The following is a 23,249-nucleotide window of genomic DNA, read 5'->3' as shown; positions in this document are numbered from 1 at the left end:
CAGTTCCAAAGTTTGCCATGGTCAACATAGTTGAAGGCTTTTGTGTAATCAATGAAGCACATGTCTTCTTTTGCTTTTTCCATCATCCAATGTAGATTGGCAATATGATCATATGACCATGTGTTTTTTCTTTATGAAATCCTGCTTGTACATCAGATGGTTTTCTGTTGGCAGTTGGTTATCTGTCACATTGTTCAATTGTTCTTTATTTTTCCCCAAAAATACGCTTACATGTGCAGAAATTATTGCTGTCAAATTATAGTTATAAGTTTATCTCCTAATTCTTCAAGAATCCTTTGAAATGTCTCCAGTGTCATATCTTTGCTTGTCATTTTTCTTGCCTGAAATTTTGCGGCAATTGGTGATCCATCTGTATATTTATGAAGTCTTGGGATGGGAGGTTGCTTTGTTTTTATTTTTATTTTCAGTCAATGATCTCTTTTCTGATAGATTAAGCAATTCATGTTCCCATGGAGAAACTGGCTTGTTTCCACAATTTTTTTTAAAGATCTTAACAAGTGTCCCAATATTCCAAATTTATCCAGTCCATTAATCTATTTAAAACTTTCTTAAATTATTATTATTTAGCTTTTGGCCACTTATTTTATATAGCTTACGTTCTTTAAACTGCTAGTTAGCTTTTCTTTTATTAGGGCATGAAATTTTATTCGTCACATAGCTTTTCAAACTTGTTTGGAAGATCACTTTTAGCTGTAAAATAATTGTAAATCCAAGGATGATTAGAAAATGTAGTGACCTTAAAAGCCCTGCCATAGTTGAAAGCATGATTGCTTCCTCATTTCCCAGTGCCTATACCCACAGGATAACCCCTATACTGTGGCTACCTTGTATGGAGTAACTATCCAGACCACAAGTGGCTAATCTCTCGTCTTCTTATCTGGAGAATTTCCATTGGTCTGAACTTTTTGCCAGCCTGTCAGTTGTCACCCCTGTGTCTCTGGTCTTTTGGAGAAATCTACTTCATCATTTCCCTTACCTGGAGCACCAAGTAAGGATTTTGAACATGAAAAAGTTATGTAGCTTTGCAGTATAGGCTCCAAAAAGGAGATAAATTTAGAGATTTGTGAACAGTGGGAGATAACATCCTTTGCCAAAGATATGTTACTCTTTTCTTTATCACTGAATAAGTGAACAATGACAACATTTTGCTTCTAGCAACAACATTATATATCCAATCAGCACAGCAGCAGGAAAAACACAGAGTAGGCCGTGTTGCTATGGCAACACTTTCCTTCACTACCTTTATCAATAGGACAATAATTATTACAATAGGTATGCACTTGCCACTGTGGAGTTGCACTTTGTTGGATATATAGTGCCATGGCATTTTCTCTCTCACACACACAACCTATGATCTCCAATTAGTTACAATAGTGGTAATACAACCTTTTTTCAAAGGAATTGAATAAGCCTAAAGAACAGTTGATTGCAACAGTCACAGAAAATGTTTGGTGTGTATATGTTTGTATAGACAGAGATTCATCAGCAACAATTAGCAGAATTCAGGACTTCTTCAAATGTTCAGAGTTTGGACTGGAATAGAGAAGAATTCCAGGAGCTTTCTATTGGAGGAAGACTTTTATAAGACTTGTAGCTTATTTAATGAAAGTGATGACAAGATCCTTCCATGCTGCTACTTAGAAAACTACATTGACGTGCCCATTGAAATCCCCAAGAACCAAGTATGCAACTTGAAAGGTTTATCTTCCTCAATGGTCAATCCATAACAATTGGTTGACAAGTACAGCTTTCGCTTTGGTTTCCTTCTCAGTCTTGTCTTGCAGTTTCTATCCTAGGATTCATGTAAGCACGTAAAAGACTGTGGGCCCTTCTTCAACCCCACTTCCTTTCAATAACACCTAGTATTCTCTTCAGAAGACTATGCTTGAAACCCCATCCTAAAGCTATTACATCAGGAGTGGCATTCTGCTGGTTCGGCCAGGTTCGGGTGAACTGCTTGCTCTGAAGATCAGCTGAGAATGAACCGGTTCGCTCAGATGGGTCAGCATGCCACTGGGCAATACCTACCTATATTTCCTTGTTTTTTAGCCCAGCTGATAGCAATAGCAATAGCAATAGCAGTTAGACTTATATACCGCTTCATAGGGCTTTCAGCCCTCTCTAAGCAGTTTACAGACTCAGCCTATTGCCCCCACAGTCTGGGTCCTCATTTCACCCACTTTGGAAGGATGGAAGGCTGAGTCAACCTTGGGCCGGTGAGATTAGAACCGCTGAACTGCAGATAACAGTCAGCTGAAGTGGCCTGCAGTACTGCACCCTAACCACTGCACCACCTCGGCTCAGAGTGGATTTCCGCCCTTCAGTTGTTTTCCTGTGAACTGCGCACACATGCGAAGCGCACACTCTGCAAACTGGTTGTTAAACTGGTAGGATCCCATGCCTGCATTACATACCATTTTGGATTGTGTCTCTGTGTGTATTTCTCTGTCTGTCTCTCTCTCTCTCTCCCACCCTCCCTCCTCCCTCTCACCACCTCTTCAATCCTCACTAAGTCTAAGAAAATTTCCACATTACTACACTCTCCATTCACCAAACTTTCAGGAGCAATTAAAGACAATCCACGTTTGTCTTCACTTCTGCTGACTTGAAATTCTAATCAACAAAAATGAACTGTGCTGAAGTTCTGTGGTAAAAGATACCTTCCACTGCAGACAAAAGACAAGAGAGAAAGTAACTCCAGCATGATACTTTGCAGACAAGTTCTTCCAGTGCTAAAAAGAACTAATTTTCACCTTTGCTTGCTTTGTCTGGACTATTGGTGTGTGCGTATGTGCAAGTTAGCATTTCTCCTAGGATTTGAACTTCAGCAGGTGGGAGAAGGTGTGAGGCAAGAATTCCTTTCTTGGGGGAAATTAAGCACAGTCCCACTATTAACTCCACAAACCCCAGTTAGTAACAGTTTAAAACCGCATCACAACACAAGTGAGAAATAAATTGTTCATGTTGTGGGCCCCAGAAGTCCAGGGTTACTTTCAACATTGGGGCAGTTTCCTTGTGATGATGTCTTAAGAATATGTATTAAAGCACACATATATTCTTATTCAATTTCCTTCTCCATCCTGTATTATGACTTTACATGGTAAAATTCTTAAAACATTTTTTTTTTCTTTGGAAAAGTATCTTGCACATGGATGGTACAATGTAGGGCAGGGGTTTTCAAAGTTTGCAATAGCTTGACCCTATAAAATAAATGTATGTGCCTCCCCTATTAATAAAATTAAAGACTACACTAGGGATAAGAATGAGCAAGGAATAAACATATACTAGTTTACTTTTAATCATTTAAATTTAATCTTATGTATAAAATAAAATTAAAATAGTAGTTTACATGATAAAATAAACCTATTAATAGGAAATGAGTAAAAAACCAAGATAATTTAAAACCACATATTTATTGGAAGAATGCTCTTGCTTCCTTTTTGTTAATCACTAAAATCCGGATTTCATTTTGAAGAAAGCCACTCTTTCACAAAATCAGGAGGGTGTGGGGAATAGAGTAGGAAACAAAATTGTGTTTAATTAATTAGATTATGCAAGGTCCTTGGTGTTCTCCAAGCTTGGTGGTTTATTTCAAACATTTCATTACCAAACTAGGTAACATCATCAATCTACCAAGCTCATAGGACACCAAGACTCCAGAGTTCAACCCTGATATTTTCTTCTATTGGTAATTGGAAGCTTTTAATTGTTCCTAAAATTCTGCAGGTTGCAAAAAGATGGCAGACTTAAGTTGCTTTTGATGCTCTCTCTGCTACCATACAGTAGGTGCTCTAAAAACCAGAACCTGTCTTCTCTTTCTCTTCCACCTTGGCCCTTGTAAATCTCACCTTCCTTCCCACTTGCAATTTCCTTCTCCGTCCTTGTCAGTCCTCCCTCCTCCCCTAAAGAGTATAAGGGATAGAACTTTGCATCTATACTTTGTAAGATAAATAATGTTTAGGGGAAAAAACAAAGGATGCCCAGGCTTCCTATCGGGCTACGCAATAGCATACTTTTGTGACAAACTAGAAAGCTTGCTTGGAGGACATGGGAGGAAGACACTGTCTAGGAATCCTCCATCTATTGTCACATAATCCCCCCTAAAAGTCACAACCCATATAGATAAGAAATGCACAGGTAATGATAGTAATGATGAATATTTCAAAAATCACCAAATACAAGCTGGGCGGATACAACCTCTTAGATGATCCTCATTCTATCAAAGACCTAGGAGTACTCATCTCAAACAATCTAAGCCCCAGAGCTCACTATAATAGCATTGCCAAAAAGGCATTAAGAGTTGTTAACCTAATTTCGCAAAGCTTCTTCTCCAGTAACATTGTACTGCAAACTAGGGCTTACAAAACCTTTGCCAGACTAATTCTCAAATACAGCTCGTCTGTCTGGAATCCACACTGTATATCGGACATAATGCAATTGAGCGAGTCCAGAGGAACTTCATGAGAAGAGTCCTCCGCTCCTCTGCTCACAATAGAATACCTTATGCCACCAGGTTTGAAATTTTGGGCTTGGACAACCTAGAACTACGCCATCTATCATCTGACCTGAGCGTAGTACACAAAATTGTCTGCTACAATGTCCTACCTGTCAATGACTACTTCAGCTTCAACCGCAATAATACACAGGCAAACAATAGATACAAACTCAAGGTAAACCGCTCCAAACTCAATTGGAGAAAATACGACTTCAGCAACAGAGTGGTCAATGCCTGGAATGCACTACCTGACTCTGTTGTTACATCCTCTAACCCCCATAACTTTAAACTGTCTACCATGGACCTCATCCCATTCCTAAGAGGTCTGTAAGGGGGCGTGCATAAGTGCACCAACATGCCTACCATCCCTGTCCTACTGTCCCCATTTCCTGTCTTCATGTCCATGTTTATGCGTATGCCTGTTACCTCATACATGTTTGACAAACAAACTAACTAAATAAATAAAAATATTCCTGGTGCTATAATTACCTGTTCTGAAGGCTTGGCATTTCCAAAGTTATGAGAAACCAATGATCACTCCAGCTCCCTGATTTTTCCCATATTTGTAGTGCCGTACTGCCATTGGTTGCTCCTTCATCTTCTTGTACAGTGAATGAAATGGTGCCATTGTAATTGCCAAAAACATATGCTGAGAATTGGACCTAAAGTGAAGATAAAGTGGTGAGACAGACAAAGGCTGTAAATGAGGTCCTTTATAAGCACTATATTTGAGGACTATAACCTTGGTTCAGACGTTAAAAAGTTTTATATTCAGAGGGGATCCTGTTATGAGCTTCATAAAAATAACATCACACAATTTCCTGGGAATGAATCACATGAAGATGAGAAATATAAAAAGAAATCTTGACTCAAGCATTTGTACATTCATTAGCCAGGCGCCTTTCTGTCTTTATGATTTTTATCACATATAAAGTGGAACCAAATTTTCTGGTTTTGAAAAAGATAGTTTTCTGATCTTACAAAAAAAAGCTACCCCGAAAGGATATCCATTACTGCAGGCATATGGAGGAAGCAATGAATGAGCTGATATGTGTACAGGAAGCTGTGTGATCTCAGTTTATGCTCTGTTTCCTCTAATTTGGGCAAAAATGAAAAGCCCTTGAAAAAATGCCAGCCCAATATATGTACTTTTTGCTCCAGAGTGAAGGCAACATTGTCACCATCATGTATCAGAGAAGAACTTAATGAAAATGTGTCACTATATAATTAATTACAATATAATGAGTTAATTAAATTTATATGCCACCCATGTCACTGTCGGGTAAGTTGGAACAGAAGTTGAAAGAAAGTTAACACGTATTTATTATGGTTTTAATTCCCATGGATTAACATCTACTTCATCAGATCAGATGCATGAAACATTACAGCTGATCAATGCCATAATCATTATCATTCTACATGGATACAAGAGAGGAAAAAATGTCTGCCTTTCAATCTATGTGTATTCATAGTCCTTAACTTACAACCATTTTTTTTTTGTCTATGGAGATTCTCAGTCATCCAGGTCATGGTTGTCCCAAAGATGCTTTTTCAAAAGGCATTGGGGGACTGAATTTTGCAGTAACACCAGACGAGCTACCAGTTGTAGATCTCCTCACTGCTACAGAGTCAGCCATCAGGAACAATAAACTGGCAGAACCAGAATCAGAACAATTAAGACACACACAGCCCGAATTGAAGAAGCTCTTGGATGAGAAGCTAACCGTCTTCAAAGAAAAAAACAGAAAGCTCAATTGCCTCCTGACAAAGCACCTTTGGGACACCATTCAAAGTTATAACAACAATGAAAAAAAGTGACTTGTGACCACCTTTGTAACTTCCCCAGGTAAGTGATCAAACAATGGGTGCTTGATAACTGGCATGATCTTATGATGGTTCTAATGTCCTGAGGTTCTGGGTTTGTGATCTGCAAGCTTTCTAGGGAACTTCTGACAAGCAAAGCCAATGGGGGAATTCAGATTCACTTGACCGCATGATTCACTTAACAACTGTAATGATTTGCTTAATAACCAGGACCAAAAAGGTCATAAAATGGGGCACATCACTTAACAATTGCCTTGCTAAACAAAAGTTTCGGGTTCAATTGTGGCTATAAATCAAGGACTACCTGAACTCATTTTCTCTTCTCTGGGGAGCTAGCTGAACTATTAGGATATGAATTGCTGATTAATCTAATATTTAAAAATCCCTGGAACATACAAAATCATCACATCCTTACATGCATAAGTGGATTGCTATTTTCTTTCCTTGTTGGATTTTTCAAATGGCCAGTCTTAATGCAGCCTATCTACTATTTATGTTACATTTCTTTATTTTATTTTAAGTATTTCTACAGTCAAAACATCCAGGAGAGCAATATGTTACAAATGAGTTACAGTTTCACATTGAGTATGACAAATTAATATATTTTTAACTTAAAAGATAATTACTTATCCAGCTTTTTGGTAAATCTTTCCGTTTGAGAGGAGAATGAAATAAACAAGGCAAGAGAATTGAATAACTGGGCTTGTATAAGGAGAGAGTTTGGTTCAATGACAGGAATGAGAGAAAGATCCTACTTCAGAATCCTTGTATCATTTTCATAGGGCAGAAGTAGGCAAAGGCTTAATAAGCTAATCTATGAATAAGCCTTTTGTCTATACTTGTCTTCCCTTTGGTTGTTTCTTTCTTTAGAGCAAGAGCATAGAAATCCAGACATCTCTTATCATAGTTATCCATTCCATCCAAGCTGAGAAACTATGGTAACTAGCTTTAGAACAAATCAGGGTATTATGTGCAAATTTAAAGCTGATCTAATATCCTGCTATTTCTACGCTTCTTAATCAGACCTTGCTAATTCAAATGAAAGGGGTCTCTATTTTGTCACTGGGATAAAGTGTTTGGGGTGGGTGGGTGTCTTTTTCATACCAGAGTTGAATCTGCTGTTACTCAATCATCCCACTTCTGTATTTCAGTTGCATGAACACTTTTCCAACTTTGATTATAACACCAAGGTAGCCCAAAGTTTGTCTGAAGAGACCTTTGATTCTAAAACCTGCAACTATTTCTTTCTTTCGTATAATTCATGATGTGATCGTTGGCCACAGAAAAGAATTTGGGAGTAGAGGTGTGCAAGCTGGTTTACTTTGAAACTTTTCAACTTCGAAGAGGTTGTTCTAAGTTGAGTTTTGTTTCACATGCCCACAACCTTGGATCATGGTTTGCAGAACAAAACAATGTTATTTCGAGCATCCTCATTTGTGGGTGTTGCAGGTGTTCTGAGGGCTGTGATTAGGCTGTTATTTTGTGGCTTGGGTTAGTTTCTTGCAAAGCCTTTCCATGGGCATGCTCCAGCTGCTGTTGCCTGAGGATAGGTGGAATAATGTGGGGGCACAGAGCAGAGTTGGGGTGTTAGGCATTTGAGAATGCATGTTTCAGCAGAGACATTCTGGATCTGAAGAAAGAAAGAGATAAGCCAGGACTGCTGTGTCTGGAACTGGTTAACCTGTCTGGCTGTCTCACGCCATTCCCTTTTCTATCTTAGGAGTAATGCGTTATCTGTTTTGCTGTAATTTAATTTTAAAAGCAGTTGTAAGGAAGGAGAGTGGAAACAAACATCCACATTCGGGTTTTCATCCACTGGAAGAAGTGAGTCAGCAGAGGCAAGGACGTAAAACATATTTTAATGCAGGAGTGCTGAATCACCTGCTTAGCTGGCAGCAGAGGGCAAGCCATGCCGTCAACCTGTGGCAATGCACTTGCACTTAAGCAAAGTAAAGTGCCTGTTTAGAAAGGGAAGCGGTCATCAGCAGGTGAATGCCAAAAAGGCCTCAGAACTGATGTGAGGATGCCTTTGGACGTTCAGCTCTTCAGGACGATGGCTGGATTTCAATATCTCTTCTTAGCAGGTTGCTCCCCAATGACTCTTTCCAGCACTCCCATGGATAGAACTGGTGAATGATTTGGGGTTTCCTGGACTTGGAGCTCTTGCTTGAGAAACAGGTGGCAGGAGGTTGGAGGCTTTGCACAGATACATTTTGTGCACCAACTGCATTCTTTTTTAGACTGGAGCAGGGGTTAGCAAACTTAAACACTCAAAGATCCACAAAGGTCCTAACTGGAAGTCCCCTGTTTATTCGCAATTCACAATTTAATGAGCTTATATGCCGCCCAATCCCAGAGGACTCCAGGCGGCTTACAAATACGAAATAGAATAAAAGAACACATAGGGGAAAGAAACATACACAGTTTAAAAAACACACAACATACATTTGGCTTAACTGGGGGTTGGACCTGATTTAAAAAATCAGCAACAGCCAGGTTTTGGTGGCTTTTTGGAAGGCCACGAGAGTGGGAAGGGTCCGGATCTCTGCTGGTAGATCGTTCCACAGATCCGGAGCAGCTACAGAGAAGGCTCTCCCCCGAGTGGTCGCCAGCCGGCATTGTCCGGTCGACGGCACCCGGAGGAGGCCTAGCCTGTGAGTTCTTATCGGACGTTGGGAGGTGTGTAGCAGGAGGCAGTCTCTCAGATATCCAGGTCCAATGCCATGTAGGGCTTTAAAGGTAATCACCAGCACTTTGTAGCACAACCGGAGACGAATGGGGAGCCAGTGCAGCTCGTGGAGGATAGCAATAGCAATAGCAGTAGACTTATATACCGCTTCATAGGCCTTTCAGGCCTCTCTAAGCGGTTTACAGAGAGTCAGCATATTGCCCCCAACAATCTGGGTCCTGCATTTTACCCACCTCGGAAGGATGGAAGGCTGAGTCAACCCTGAGCCGGTGAGATTTGAACCGCTGACCTGCTGATCTAGCAGTAGCCTGCAGTGCTGCATTTAACCACTGCGCCACCTTGGATAGGCGTAACATGGGTGTACCGTCACATCACTCACGCGGCTGCATTCTGGACCAACTGTAGTCTCTGAACACTCTTCAAGGGCAGCTGACCAGAAGTCTGGTTCCCCCACCATAGAGTCTCTTCTTAGAGGGCATCCATTTTCCTCTACCTGTCCTAACTGAAAGCTCTATCAATTGTAGAGCCAACCAGCGACAGGAAGCCACAGCAGAGGGATGAAAGATCCACATGCGGCTCCAGAGTTGCGGGTTGCTGACCCCTGGACTGGAGCTTTGATTATTTTCTGGTTAGATTATTGTAATAGAGTCTACAGTCCTTGAAGATAATCCAGAATACAGTTCGGGGTGCTCCACGGTTTCCCCATATTATAGTGCTTCTGCACTGATGGTTTGGATGGCATAGGAACAAGGGAATATCTCCTGCTATATTCTCCTGTATTGTCAAGGCAATCTTGCTATTTAAGTTATGAGAAATCTCACATTTCACAATCAATTTGATTTTTTTTAAATCAGAAAATTGAATCCAACAGTGAAATAGAATCATATGCTTGTTTTTTAAAAATCAACGTGGAGCTGGTTTCAAACCGTATTGGGGCTGAATGTACGCCCTGCTTCTATGGTATGTACAGCGGTAGTTATTAAGCGTAAAACTGTTACTACAGATCTTTTGTGCAGAATCATTTTGACACTCTTGACCAAAATAAATATAGTATGAAAAAATATACATACATATATACATACATACATACATACATACATACATACATACATACACACACACACACACACAAATACACACACACACACACACATATTCTGCATATCACTAAAATCACACACAAAAAGTTTGCAAAGTGAAATTTAATTGTCTAAGGAAGAGATTAAAGTACCTTATAGGATCCATTGGCAAGAATGGCTGGAAGGTCAGTGCTGTATGTCCGGGCAAGGCCATCTGTGTGTTCACTATTGACATGCAGATACAAAAAATGACCTAGAGGAAAAAAATTGGAACTAGATTTCAATGGTATTTTGGGACTGAGCTATAGTAGAATTTAAAATATATTAGAACAAACATGCTGATTTTTCACCAAGGATATTATTTTACGATATTCTGGAAACTAGAATATTTTATGATATCCTCAAAGCTAACATAAAATAAAGACAATAAAAAAGCGAGAGAATATAGGACAAAATGCAAAAGCAAAAGATAGAAAGAAATCATAAGGGAAAAAACTCTGATTTCTTTGTAGCAAATACAAGAATGATTAGAAAATGATCTCTTAATCTATGGTTACCAAAAAGCTCTTTTTCTTTTGTCTATTTTTTCCTGATCATCGAAACCATAGTTAATTTTTCTGCCTCATGCTAAAAGTCTATAAGATATTTTCAGTCAGCCATGAATACAGATGTCTTTTCTCTAATCACAGAGGTGACTTTAGTCATTTTAGCAATCATTCCTCCATCATGGGTAATGCCACACCATTCCTCTTTTGAGCACATAACAATCTTACTGAAATTGTCAACACAAGGTTCCATGACTTTCCCCCCCCCCAGCTGTTTATCCATTAGTCCCAGAATAAAAGCTTCTGGTTTCAATTGTACATTAATCTATCATATCTCAAGACTGAAAATGGAAACCTAACATCAAAAACGTAATCAAAAAAGCACAACAAAGAATGTTCTTTCTGCGCCAACTCAGGAAGCTGAAACTGCCCAGGGAGCTACAGAGGAATTATTGAGTTTGTCATCTGCACCTCTATAACTGTCTGGTTTGGTTCTGCAACCCAACAAGACAAACACTTCAGAGGATAATCAGAACTGCAAAAACAATTACTGTCAACCTGTCTTCCATTGAGCACCTGTACACTGCATAAGTCAAAAAGAGGGCCGTGAAAATATTTAAAGACCTCTCACATCCTGGACATAAATTATTTCAACTCTTTCCCTCAAAATGACTCTGTAGAGCACTGCACCCCAAGACAACTATACACAAAAACAGTTTTTCCCCAAATGCCATCACTCTGCTAAACAAATAATTCTCTCACCACTGTCAAACTATTCCCTAAGGCTGCTATTACTATTACTATTAGTCTTCTCATTGTTCCTATCACCCATCCCTTCCCACTTATGACTGCAGGACTTAACTTTGCTGCTTGTATCCTTACAATTTATATTGATACTTATTATTTCCTGATTGCTAATCAGTACCCTTTGACATTAAGTGCTGTACCTTATGATTCTTGACAAATGTATCTTGTCTTTTTATGTTCTCTGAGAGCATATGCACAAATTCAGGACAATTTCCTTGTGTGTCCAATCACACTTGGCCAATAAAGAATTCTATTCTATTCTATTCTATTCTATTCTTTAAAATCTTTTAATTCACATATCCAACATAAATTTGAAATACCTTCTTACATTCTAAACAATTTCTCTGGTGACATATACCAATAAACATTTCCTTTAACACTAGACCTTATTGTAAATTTTCTTTCAATCACATATTTTCCCATTATTCCATTTGTATATTGCAACTAATATGGTGTCACATGATGTATCAGGACTTTTTCTCCCTTCACTAAATCGGGTGTGAGTGTGGCTAGCATGTAATGCATCTGGCCCATAGGCCGGGAGTTTGACAGTCCTGCTCTAGTTCATATCACACATGATTTTATATATTTCAGTTTCCCCTTAGCTAATTTTGCTCTAAACCAAAAAAAAAAAAACCCTAAATGCTATACTCTTTCCTTGTTGGAAGTCACTCTGATTCCATAGACAGGATACACAAGCTACATATTAAGGGAACCTTGCAGGTATGTGGAAAATCCATCCATTTCTATAGGTTTCCTGGTGGGAATTGAAATGCACAAATCCCTCCCTCAATAAAGCATGTAGGGAGTGGAATCCTTATTAGAAGAAGGGAAGAATTGTAGAGGCCCATCTCCCTTTTTACCTCTCAAAAGAGATATTCTAGAGTAGCTCTTACAAAGGTAATTCTCCCCAACATTTTAGAAACAAAGGTGGGTGTTCTCACTTTTTCTCTATAACTATTTCACCATTTCACTCTCCCTATAGACTTCTAATGTGTTTCAAAGTAAGTTTTTCATATGGATTTTCACCTGCTAGTCCATGACTAAGAGTTCAACTTTAATATCAGTTGCATACAAAATGTAGATAATTTCAATTTCAAAATAGATTTTATAGATTGTATTCTCCTGAAAATACAAAGCTTCATGTTCTCCTTAGGCCATTTTCTGATTTCATACATAAGGAGACTGTGTATGTTTTCCTTCACAGCTGCAAACTCTCTCAAGGCAGCACTATGAATATCCCTCTACAACAGAGGTAGCTCAGAGGTTGCTCAACATTTCAATAAATAAAAGAATCCCAAATGGAGATGCCCTTCCAGCTAAAACAGAAGGTGAAGAATAAGGAATATACCTCCAGTGGCTTGTAAGGCAGATCCTCCAATCTGGTTTTCGTGCATCCTTGAGAAATCACTAATAGACCAGGAAGAATTTATATTTCCATCTATTGTCCAGCCACAGGCACCTTCCTCAAAAGAACAATGTGCCCCCTCTGTTAGGCTATCTGGAAAAAAGCAGTAATTTTTATAAGAAGCAAGCAAACAAAAAAAAATCAGCACAGTATATTGTGAAGTATGGTTAACTTTGCATAGAAATTCATCACTACAAAAAAATTACATTTCTACCAAAATCATTAAATAATTTGCTTCTTACTATTCTTTAATATTAAATATATAAACTGAAAAAAATCAACTGCTTAGGAACCAGCATCCATCAACATGTCAAGACCCAAATAGTAGGGTTTTTTCTGATCTAAGAAATAATGCTAGCACTGGAAATAATAGTCATTTATAATAACAGCCAATGATAGAATAACAGAGTTAGAAGGGACCTTGGAGGTCTTCTAGTCCAACCGCCTGCTTAAACACCATTCAATCTCTTCTTAAAAACATCCAGTGTTGGAGTACCCACAACTTCCAGAGGCAAGTAGTTTCACTAATTAATTGTTCTAATTTTCAAGAAATTTCTCTTTAATTTTAGGTTAGTTCTCTCCTTTATTATTTCCATCCATTGCTTCTTGTCCTGCCTTCAGCACCTGGCAATCAATATTTTTTTTCCTTCCTTGCTGAGGTTTTTGCAGGATTAAAAAAGGTTGGGCTTAATATTTTCTTTCTTACAATAGTTGACAAGTAAGAAGTCTCTGACAGAAAGAGACAGGCAAATTCATATTTACCACAGAGGGATTCATCTTCTTCTTTGGTTGGACAATCAGAATAGAAACTGCAAACCTCTAGGTAGCTGACACAGCCCTCATGTGGGCAGGGGATAGGAGATCCCTTATCAAAGCTGTAAAGATCTTTATCTGAAGGAAAAACAAGCAAACAAACAAATATCAACACTTAAATCAGTCTTCTCTGACACGACTTTTAAAATATACCACAGTTATGGCCTGGACTCTGTAATTATGAGACTTCTAGGATGAGTATCGGTCTGGCGAAAGTCTGATAATGCTTTTTATCATCCTCTGGATCTGCTCCAATTGTGCAATGGATTGAAACTCAAACTGGACTACACTGGGTATATGCAACCCTCAGTCCAAGGTCACCTGAAGCTGTAAGTAGTAAAGAGAATGGGCCCATTTTTCAGGATTAGTGGAAAATCCTGCCTTCCATGTTTCCAAATCTATACGAAGGCTTAGCAAACATTTTATTTCATTTCGCATTAAAAACTGGTGGGAATTTTCAGCAGTTTGGCCTGCGTAATGCCTGGAGAGCTCCATAACGCCTCAAATTAGGGGTTAAGGGGTTAATCCACATGTGGCTTGAAATCCACAGTTTGCTTACTCCGGTTATAAAACAGTAAAATTTAAATTGATAATAATAGATTTTTAATTTTTTTTTAACTTCACAGCTTGTTGCTGAACCTTAGGCCAGAAGCCGTCAGTGGGACGTTTATCTTATCCAATGATCACAATTTTTTCAAATACAAATTCCTACATACCATGAAGGCAATTTTGAAGTTGCAATGATCCCAGCGCCAAAAACCCAGAATTCTTTTCATCACAACTTGAATACAGCAAAGTAATCTCAAAAGGCCTTTCCATTTGTCCAATCGAGCCTATTAGAATTTTCCATTTTACCCTGAAAATCAAAGCAGTTGACATGGTTAATAAATGTGCTTATCTATAAAAAGCATAAATGTATACAAAGGATTTCACATATCTTATCTCAAATTATATTTTTACAACTGTGCAGCTTTGATCAATTATGTTAGAAAACATTTACATGTTAGTAATAATATTTTGCTATGATGAACCTGAACCTGACATGCCCTCTAATACCGCTTATAAACTACTATGTGACTAAACTATATTGTCAGCAAGTGCATGAGAATCACTACTTTAAGTATTTTGCTTGACCAGTTATAATAGCATATATTGTGAAACCCTACCAAATAAGGTAAGCATCAATTAAAACTGATTTTTATTCATTTGTTTTGACTTATTTTTAGTAATGTAAACAGGGAACTATGGGAGCAACAGGCAAAAAAAAATAGATGAGTAGTGGTACAATGAAGAAAACCTAGATCTATTATGGGGATTAAAATAACTAAACGTGACAGATAAATGGATGGATGGGAAGGGAAGGGAAGGAAAGAAGAAGAAGGAGAAGGAAGGGAGTGTGGGAGGAAGGATGCAAGGAAGGGGGGAAGGAAGGAAATATATAGGGGGAAAAAGAATGAATTCATATAACTATGAAGGGTTATGTAATTAAATTTTCAAGCTTATCATTGCACATAGACCATATTGAAACAAATTGCTTCATCTTTTAACTTTTAGAACACAGACTTTTCAAAGATTGATAAAATATTCCTCTCTAGATCCATTCCTTAAAATGAGAAGAATAAGTTTCTTTGCATTTATTAAAATTATTTCATTATATCCCCGGCTCAATCAAGCCAAAGCTCTTCACGAGGAGACTAATTTTACATTCTAGGAATACAGTTCAACATCACATCCTCCCCCCACCTTGAAATCTGCAATGTGAACAATGTTTTTAAGGATACAATATTTATGAAGATCAATAATGCAAATATAAGTGATGAGTGAGAAAATTGCAAGTAACAAGAAGAAACAAAATAGTTCTCCATTATATGAATAAATGTTCCTACATGTGCCTTCCAAATGTGTTGGATATAACTTTCAGAATTCCTGCTTGTCACAGATAGTTCACCTAGGAATTCCAGGATGTTTCTTGACTATTGAATTATAGCCACATTCTAATGTCACTGAATGAGGCCAGTTATAGCCTTCTAATTCTTGTTTTATGGCAGTGATTGGTAGCTTCCCTGCCAGCCTTTTTCCTACCAGCAATCCCATTCCGTATCAGTAAGAAGTGAACTGAACAGACTAGCAATCATTAGCACCAAAAAACTACTTTGTATTCACACTGTAGTCTCCTGGCTAATGTAACATCACCATATGCTAAATAAAATAAATAAAACCAGTAAGAAAACCAACCACCAACTAATGTGGCAGTGCAGGCACTCCCTGCTTTTTCATCTCCCATTTCTTCTATACTTCTATACTCCAACCAGCTGGAATATTTGGATTATATGTTTGATATAGGAATGGATGTGTATGTATGTATGTATGTATGTATGTATGTATATATGTATGTATGTATGTATGTATATATGTATGTATGCATACATATATATATATATGTATATATATATGTATATATATATATATATATATATATATATATATATATATATATATATATATATATATATATATATATATATATATGCATACATAAATACATACATATACACACATATACATACATACATATACATACATACATACACATATACGTATACGTATACGTATACGTATACATATACATATACATATACATATACATATACATATACAGACATACATATATATGTTGTATTTGTGCTGATAAATAAATAAATAAAGGGAGACTAGTATAGATCTATTTCAAGCTATTTAGCTCTCATCAGCTAGCCATACCCTTACTGGGATTCGAACCTGGGCTGTATTACATATTTGGGCATACCAGGGGTTGTGACACTAAATACATACATACATGCATACATACATACATACATACATACATACATACATGGATGAATCCAGAGGAATGTATATATGTGAAGATGCTCTGGAAAGACTAAAACCTAGTGGAAAGAAGGTAGTTAAAGCAGTGCTGTGGGTTTCAGAGTTGTGGACGAGAAAACAAAGGATCTTATCGTTGATCAGACAATAGAGACCAAGCGTTTTCTTACATATGTCAAGATGGTACTACAAGACATTGGATATATCATTGATTTATAGCTTTATGGCTGTAAAAGACACGGGAGACAACACACACACACATGTATGTATGTATGTATGTATGTATGTATGTATGTATGTATGTATGTATTTATGGATGGATGGATGGATGGATGGATGGATGGATTATATTTCTTTGCCGTAATCTGTTTAACACTCTTTCTGAGAGCTGCTGATGCCACTTGGGGTTGATAGTCTCAACTGATCTCAGGGAGAATGCTAACAACCAAATGACTGAAAAGTAATATACCGTATTTTTCAGACTATAAGATGCACCTAGTTTTTGGGGAGGAAAACAAGGGTAAAAAAAATCTGCCTCCCATCATCCATCCGGTATTTATCTTGCCCATTTGCTGCTGCGACCCACTCTGGAACAGTGGATCAGCACTGCACCAATCCCCTCCCCCCTGCAATGTTTGCTACATAAGACACACAGTCATTTCCACCCACTTTTTTTGGCGGGTGTGTGTGTCTTATACTCTGAAAAATACAGTAATCTTTCCATCCTTCTCCCACCATCCTGTCAGAACATATCCTTCCATCCTCCCACCATCCAGTCACAACTTGATGAAGCATCTTGGATGAGAAGCAAAATGCCATCATCGTCTTCCTCAAGGAAAAAAGCACTCAAGTTGCCTTTTGAAAAAACACCTTTGAGACAATTATGACCTGGGTGACTGAGAATCTCCACAGACATTTGGACACTACAGGGAATTTGAAGGAACTAAAAATGGCTATTAAAGAAGAACCCTTACATAATACAGAATGGAGCAAAATATCTTAACACTGAATATACTGTATTGAAGAATATTTTTGAACAATAGAGCCTGAAGTTAATTTTAAGAACATTTACCTCTGTAGATGGATTGTGTCTAAAAGGTATCACAGAAGAGGAATAAGTTTTACCAGACAAGAGTGAGAGTGATTTGAAAGTGGGTTTGAAAATGACAAGTTAAAAGATTGATGTGGAAAATAAAATGCTGCACTAGAAAATAAATGAAATTATGTTTTCATAATGAAAAGGGATATATGAATAAGACATCAAGAGTGCCCTGGATAACTTTTCTATATTGGATTTACAAAAGAGACTTTTAAAATGGAGTATTTGAGGCTCCCTAAGCTTGGTTGTTTGCTTGCTGATATTTCATTACCCACCTAGGTAACATCATCAGTGTTAGTGAATGCGGGATTTTCTCCCTGTTTATAGGCATTAATGTTGAAAGAACAGTCATTCTTCAATGGACTTTTGTCTACATAAAACATATAAATGGGAAAAATTTGCCTAATCTCCACAGAATTCACCCCCTACAACAAAACATTTAAAGATTTGAGGCCCAAAAGCCAGGCACACTGGCAAATGAGTCTTTCACAATTTTGCAAGCCAGTTTGGGAAGGAAATTTGCCAACACCTTCAACAAATTGTGAAAGCCAGAATCATAAAGTAAAACTGCCTGGTGTTGATATGTCATACTTGTTGATGCCTTCTAAAAAAAAGTTTCACCAACCTCTCCCTTAATTTTCGTGGGGCAAGCCAAGGTCAAGAGATTTCTTTAAAGAGAAACACACATAAAACTAGATTATGTATTGATCAGTTGATGAAATTGTAACCAGAGGCTTGCAGAATCCTATATGTGTATTTCCCCTAGGAGCAATTCTTCAGTATTCACTAATTCAGTAATCACAACAGCTTCAAATAACACATCTACCACAAATAACAAATATATATATATTTGATGTTCAGTTTTGCCCTTAACACAACTTAGATAATTATATTAGATCTTTCAGTTCTTAAACAACAGTACTTATGGATGCTTCCTGCATGTTGTTCAGCTCTCCAGCTCTGAATCATCATTGTGTTGCTAGTACTGCAGTGACACAGTAAATAAAAGCCACTAACTCTATGAGTTTTCCAGATTATTGTGTGCATTATAGTAAGTACCTAAATAGTTTTCAAACTGGTATGTACACATGATATATAATCACAATTTTTAAAATATGTCCTTACATTTAAGAGCAATATAAGCAAAATAATAAAAAAACACCACACATTATAAACAGCATCAGAAACACAACAAAGTAATAATCAATTTAAACAACTAACAATATTTAAAAACAATGCTACATCTAGTAAGTGCTAGAAGCAGCCACATTTGACTTTTAAAAATTTATTTATCAAGACTTTCAGAAAGAAATTGTAAAGTTGCTTTGAATTTCAGTAAGATTCTTGTGGAAGCTATCAGAGAAGCCTGGAGCCATTCACTTTTATAGTAGATTCTGGAAAGATTCCAAACTGCAAGGTATGAAAGAAGCAGTTCCTTTCCAGAGGTATCAGTAAGCACCCTTTTCTGCTTGAGCCAAGAAAGGGGCTTTTTGTGCCAATTTAATTTATTTAATGGAATTCAGAATGAAGCCTAGGGTGTAGTCAGTGGAAGATGGATTGTTGCAGCAGTAATTCAGATGAACTCAGGAGGGCAATACTTTTACCGCTGATTTTATGTCAAAAGGATGCATCTTGTTAAATTAGCTAACAATGTTCCATGCTCATATATAGATACAAACATAAAGTGGAGGTCAACACACCTCTGGCAATGATGGATTGACGAAAGGAAGGAATAGTTTGTGCTGATCATATGCTAACCTGTGGTTTCCAACTTAGAAAAAAACAATAATGTACCTATTATGTCTGAGCTGCAAATGGCTACCAAGTCAAATGTCAAGTATCCCTTAATCAGTCTCTTGGGAGGGAAAAGACTGGAGTTTATGGCTTATAAAAACACTTCTTTACAATGCAGATGGATGGTGATATGTTTGCTTCATTCTTGCCTGCAAGAAGGAGTCTTATCCATCTGAGTTGTATTTGAGAGTTTTCTGCTGAGAAAGCCTCTTCCTGAGGAAGGCATGAAGGGTCTGAAACAAAATATTTATTGTGGAGCTCTACAGGAGAGGTCTGTTTACACAAACCTGTATCTATATAATTTTCTGGTTCTATTGCATTAAAAAATACAATTTAGTATATACAATGTTAAAATGTTTTGTTCCATTCCATATTAGTAAGTCAAATTTAAGTGTTCTCCTTTAATTATAATCTTTAGTTCCTTCTAATTCCCTTTAGCGTCTAACTTTCAAAGTCTCATCCTATCATAGTTTCTTAGGGGAAGGATTCTTATCAATAATATAATTTCACAAATTAAATAACAATATAATTTTATTTCAGATCCATCTGGATTCTTACTCTCTGTAACTTTCCAAAATCAAAGTTCTAATCAGCCCTTTGCTGTCATTCTCCTCCTCAAAAAATATCTAGCTCCAATTGTCCAGAACACTTGTGGGTGATCTCAGGTTCTCTCCTTACTTTGAGAGAAATTACAAACAGTCTGTTTGTCAATTTATTCCACCATAATTATTAGCTCTACCTAGCATAGCCATCCTCGGTTTGCCATGTCTTCTCTAAGTGTGTCTTTAGCAGTTTACCCTCTGTGGGAATACAGTCCTTAATAGAAAAGGAAAAAAATAAGTTGTCCATCCCAGGATTGGTATTTTTTTATTTTAATGAAACAGTTTCCCACACATGTGTTTAAGAGATTTATTAGAACTGCCTCAAGGATGCAACACAGTGACTTACACCAGAATCAAATTATTTTGATGCTTCTCAAGATGTTTGGCTTGTGTGACATACCTCTATAGTCACACAGCTTAGAGTATATCAAAGAAAAATCTAGGTAGCTACATATTATTTCAATACTAATAACATTTCAGAGGAAAAATGAAGGAGAATATTTGTAACTCAGGGTTCAAATGAGGGGTCCTTGGTGCTCTTTGAGCTTTGTTGTTTTCTTGCAGATGTTTCGTTATCCAAACTAGGTAACATCATCAATGCTAGTAAGGACTGGAGTTTGCTTGTCCTTTCAGTATTGCTGGGGCTGGTCTTAGTGGTTCTTTGGTTGGGCTGTTTACTGTTAGCTTGTTTGGCAGTTCCTTGACTGGGGTATTGTTTATTTGATTGTTGGTCTGAAGTTAATCTTGGAATTAATCTATGTTCATGCAGCTTCTGATTGCTGGTGGGGAGGCAGCTCCCTTTTTGACTAGTTGATTGTCTCTTTTGCATATTATGTAGATATTGTTTATATCTATGTGCCTGTTGATGACTACTTTGTCAGAGTGCCAAGTTCTAGAAACACCCTGGAGTTTTTGCTAGGGAAAACTAATCCTTTGCATGAGAAAAGCAAATCTTTCACTAAATTCCTTAGCAAAGGATTTGAATGCTTAGCTAAGGGACAAGGTGTCAGGGTTCCAAATAGCACCCAAAATTAAATCAGAGTCCAAGGCCAAGTATTGCTCAAAGTTCCAATTTATTAAGAGAGCCATGTTGGCACATCTGGAAAAAACCCGAATCTGAACGCTTCCTGTTTTTCCCCACCTAGTTGAGAGTTCATGATCTTGCCCCACACCCACAAGTCCACCACATGATCCAATCTTCCACTGCCATGCTGGCAGTTTCATTCATCCAGTTCCGGTCAAGTGCAGAGATGTAGAGATAAAGGATGACCTTGGCTTCTAGGAAAGAATTTTATTCTGGCTACATGGCATTTAACTCCGTACCTTCCCTCCTCCCATTTTCCCACTATAAAAATGGCATAGTAGAATAATAGAAAGTGTGGCAGGCCAAAGATCCAAAAGGAATATGGCTGCAGGCCTGACACAATAATCATTAGGTTTGGAGTTTCAAACTCAAGTGTTTGTCCTAGATTTGGGAAGATTTCTTAATCTTGGTTTAACTGGGACCCTCCATTCAGAGACCCTAATACTCTCAGTGTTCTAGTTCTTAACATTAGATGATAGAATAAATGGCTTTCAAGATAAACAATCTGTGTCTCATCAGTTTTCCTTAAATTATTTGTGGCTCAGAGTGCAGGTTTCCTGGTTATTGTTTAATATCCATCTTCCAAGTGATCAAGAACAAAACTCACCAGACATCCTCCTCGTGGCCTTCTTGCAGATGAATTGCTTTACTTTGGTTTGTGTCCACATAGTGCACTTCAGCAGAGAGGCCTCCAAGACTGAGGCCCTGGGAATATACTGCTAGCTCCAACAGACATGAACTGGAGCTCCATGGCAGGATTGGACTGTGGAGGCTGAATGTGCATCTATCCAAGATCCTGCTAGGGTTCAGGAGAAGAATATCCCCTACAGGGAAAGAAAAGGTTGGGGAGAAAATATATTAAGAGCAAAGAAAAATAACAAGATGAATTAGAAATAGTGAGAAATAGTGACAGATTGAGAAAATAGCTTCAATAAAAATATGAATGAAGTTATTGAAGAGAAGAATAAAGAAGCTGGAAATAAATGAGGAAAATAGAATTTAAATAGAATTTAATTCTATTAAATAGAATTTAATAGAATTTAAAATCATACATTGACCTTTCTGTAAAGACCTACAGAGTCTATGGCAGATATAGTCAAATTTTATCCATACTCATTCAAAAATAACTCCCTTCAATGAGATTTGTAGCCATAAGGTTGCAAACTTAATTGTTATGAACTTCCCTATAAGTATCAAACTGTTGTTCAAGCATTCTGCTCCATAACTGAAATGAAGCAAAAAATAATAATCAGGAGAGATATTTATTTATTAAGTCTCATTTCTACATAAATCCTTGGGATAAATGAAATAGAAAGTTATATGAAAATGAGAGGGATTCTTGTAGGACCAAAATTTTATCTAGTTGGATAATGATTATCTGTTTTCTAAAGCAAAGATAGATTTTGTGATTGTCTGAAAGAGGTTTTCTCTGGCCTTGATATACTGACGTGATCAGAAAGGAATGGTTGTCCCCTACAACTGGCTGCCCTTTCAAAAAAGAGAGTTGAGAGAAATTATTTAGCTTAGATTTGTGGCTTCATGGTCATCATATGTAATGTGTGTGTGTGTGTGTGTGTGTGTGTGTGTGTGTGTGTGTGTGTATTTACACATATATGTAAATGAGCACCATGGCAAATAGATGACTCAAACAACATGGTCTTGTACCATGAAAAGTTTTATGAATACTGCACTTGGAATCCCACTGTAGCTCTTAAAGCAATAGGATACATGGATACATCAAAATATACCAGCATTGCTAGCAGTGCTGTCTTTTGGACCAGTTGTAGCTTCTGAGTGATCTTTAAGAGCAGCCTCATGTTGAACACATGGCACATCCAACTGTGAAGTGACTAGAGCATCAGTAGGAGCGATGAGTTCAAGACAAACCCTAGACAGCACTGAAGACTTAAATGGAGAAGTGCAATCCCATTAAACCTAAAAATAGAAAGTTTCCAGATTTTTTTGTGGATGCGGGGTGGGGGAAGAGGGGAGTGTAATCCAAAGCTACTTAGTTTGAGGATTAAGCCTGAGTCTGTTTCTCCCCATTCAGATCTGCAAGGCTGCTGGCCATTGGATAAGATCATTGATGACATCCTTGGCTGTCCATGGATCAAAATATAAAGG

General features: G+C 37.6%; 1 protein-coding gene across 1 annotated transcript in view; it reads right to left on the bottom strand.

Annotated features, from left to right (window-relative positions):
• The window catches only part of LTK (leukocyte receptor tyrosine kinase), a 112,420-nt gene that overhangs the window by 50,149 nt on the left and 39,022 nt on the right, over nucleotides 1-23,249 (bottom strand). Inside the window, exons 5-10 of the mRNA XM_087722376.1 lie at nucleotides 21,733-21,949; nucleotides 14,398-14,537; nucleotides 13,631-13,759; nucleotides 12,812-12,961; nucleotides 10,261-10,361; nucleotides 5,006-5,178 (exon numbers count right to left, since the gene is read on the bottom strand). Coding sequence (XP_087578502.1) covers nucleotides 5,006-5,178; nucleotides 10,261-10,361; nucleotides 12,812-12,961; nucleotides 13,631-13,759; nucleotides 14,398-14,537; nucleotides 21,733-21,949 — 910 coding nt within the window. The remainder of the gene's footprint in view (nucleotides 1-5,005; nucleotides 5,179-10,260; nucleotides 10,362-12,811; nucleotides 12,962-13,630; nucleotides 13,760-14,397; nucleotides 14,538-21,732; nucleotides 21,950-23,249) is intronic.

The sequence above is a fragment of the Thamnophis sirtalis genome, unplaced genomic scaffold, assembly GCF_051295495.1.
Source record: "Thamnophis sirtalis isolate CommonGarterSnake01/CBP01778 unplaced genomic scaffold, rThaSir2_p1.2 scaffold_1, whole genome shotgun sequence".
NCBI lineage: Eukaryota > Metazoa > Chordata > Lepidosauria > Squamata > Natricidae > Thamnophis > Thamnophis sirtalis.
Note: the sequence above shows the minus strand (reverse complement) of the source record. Positions and strands in the feature narration are given on the sequence as shown.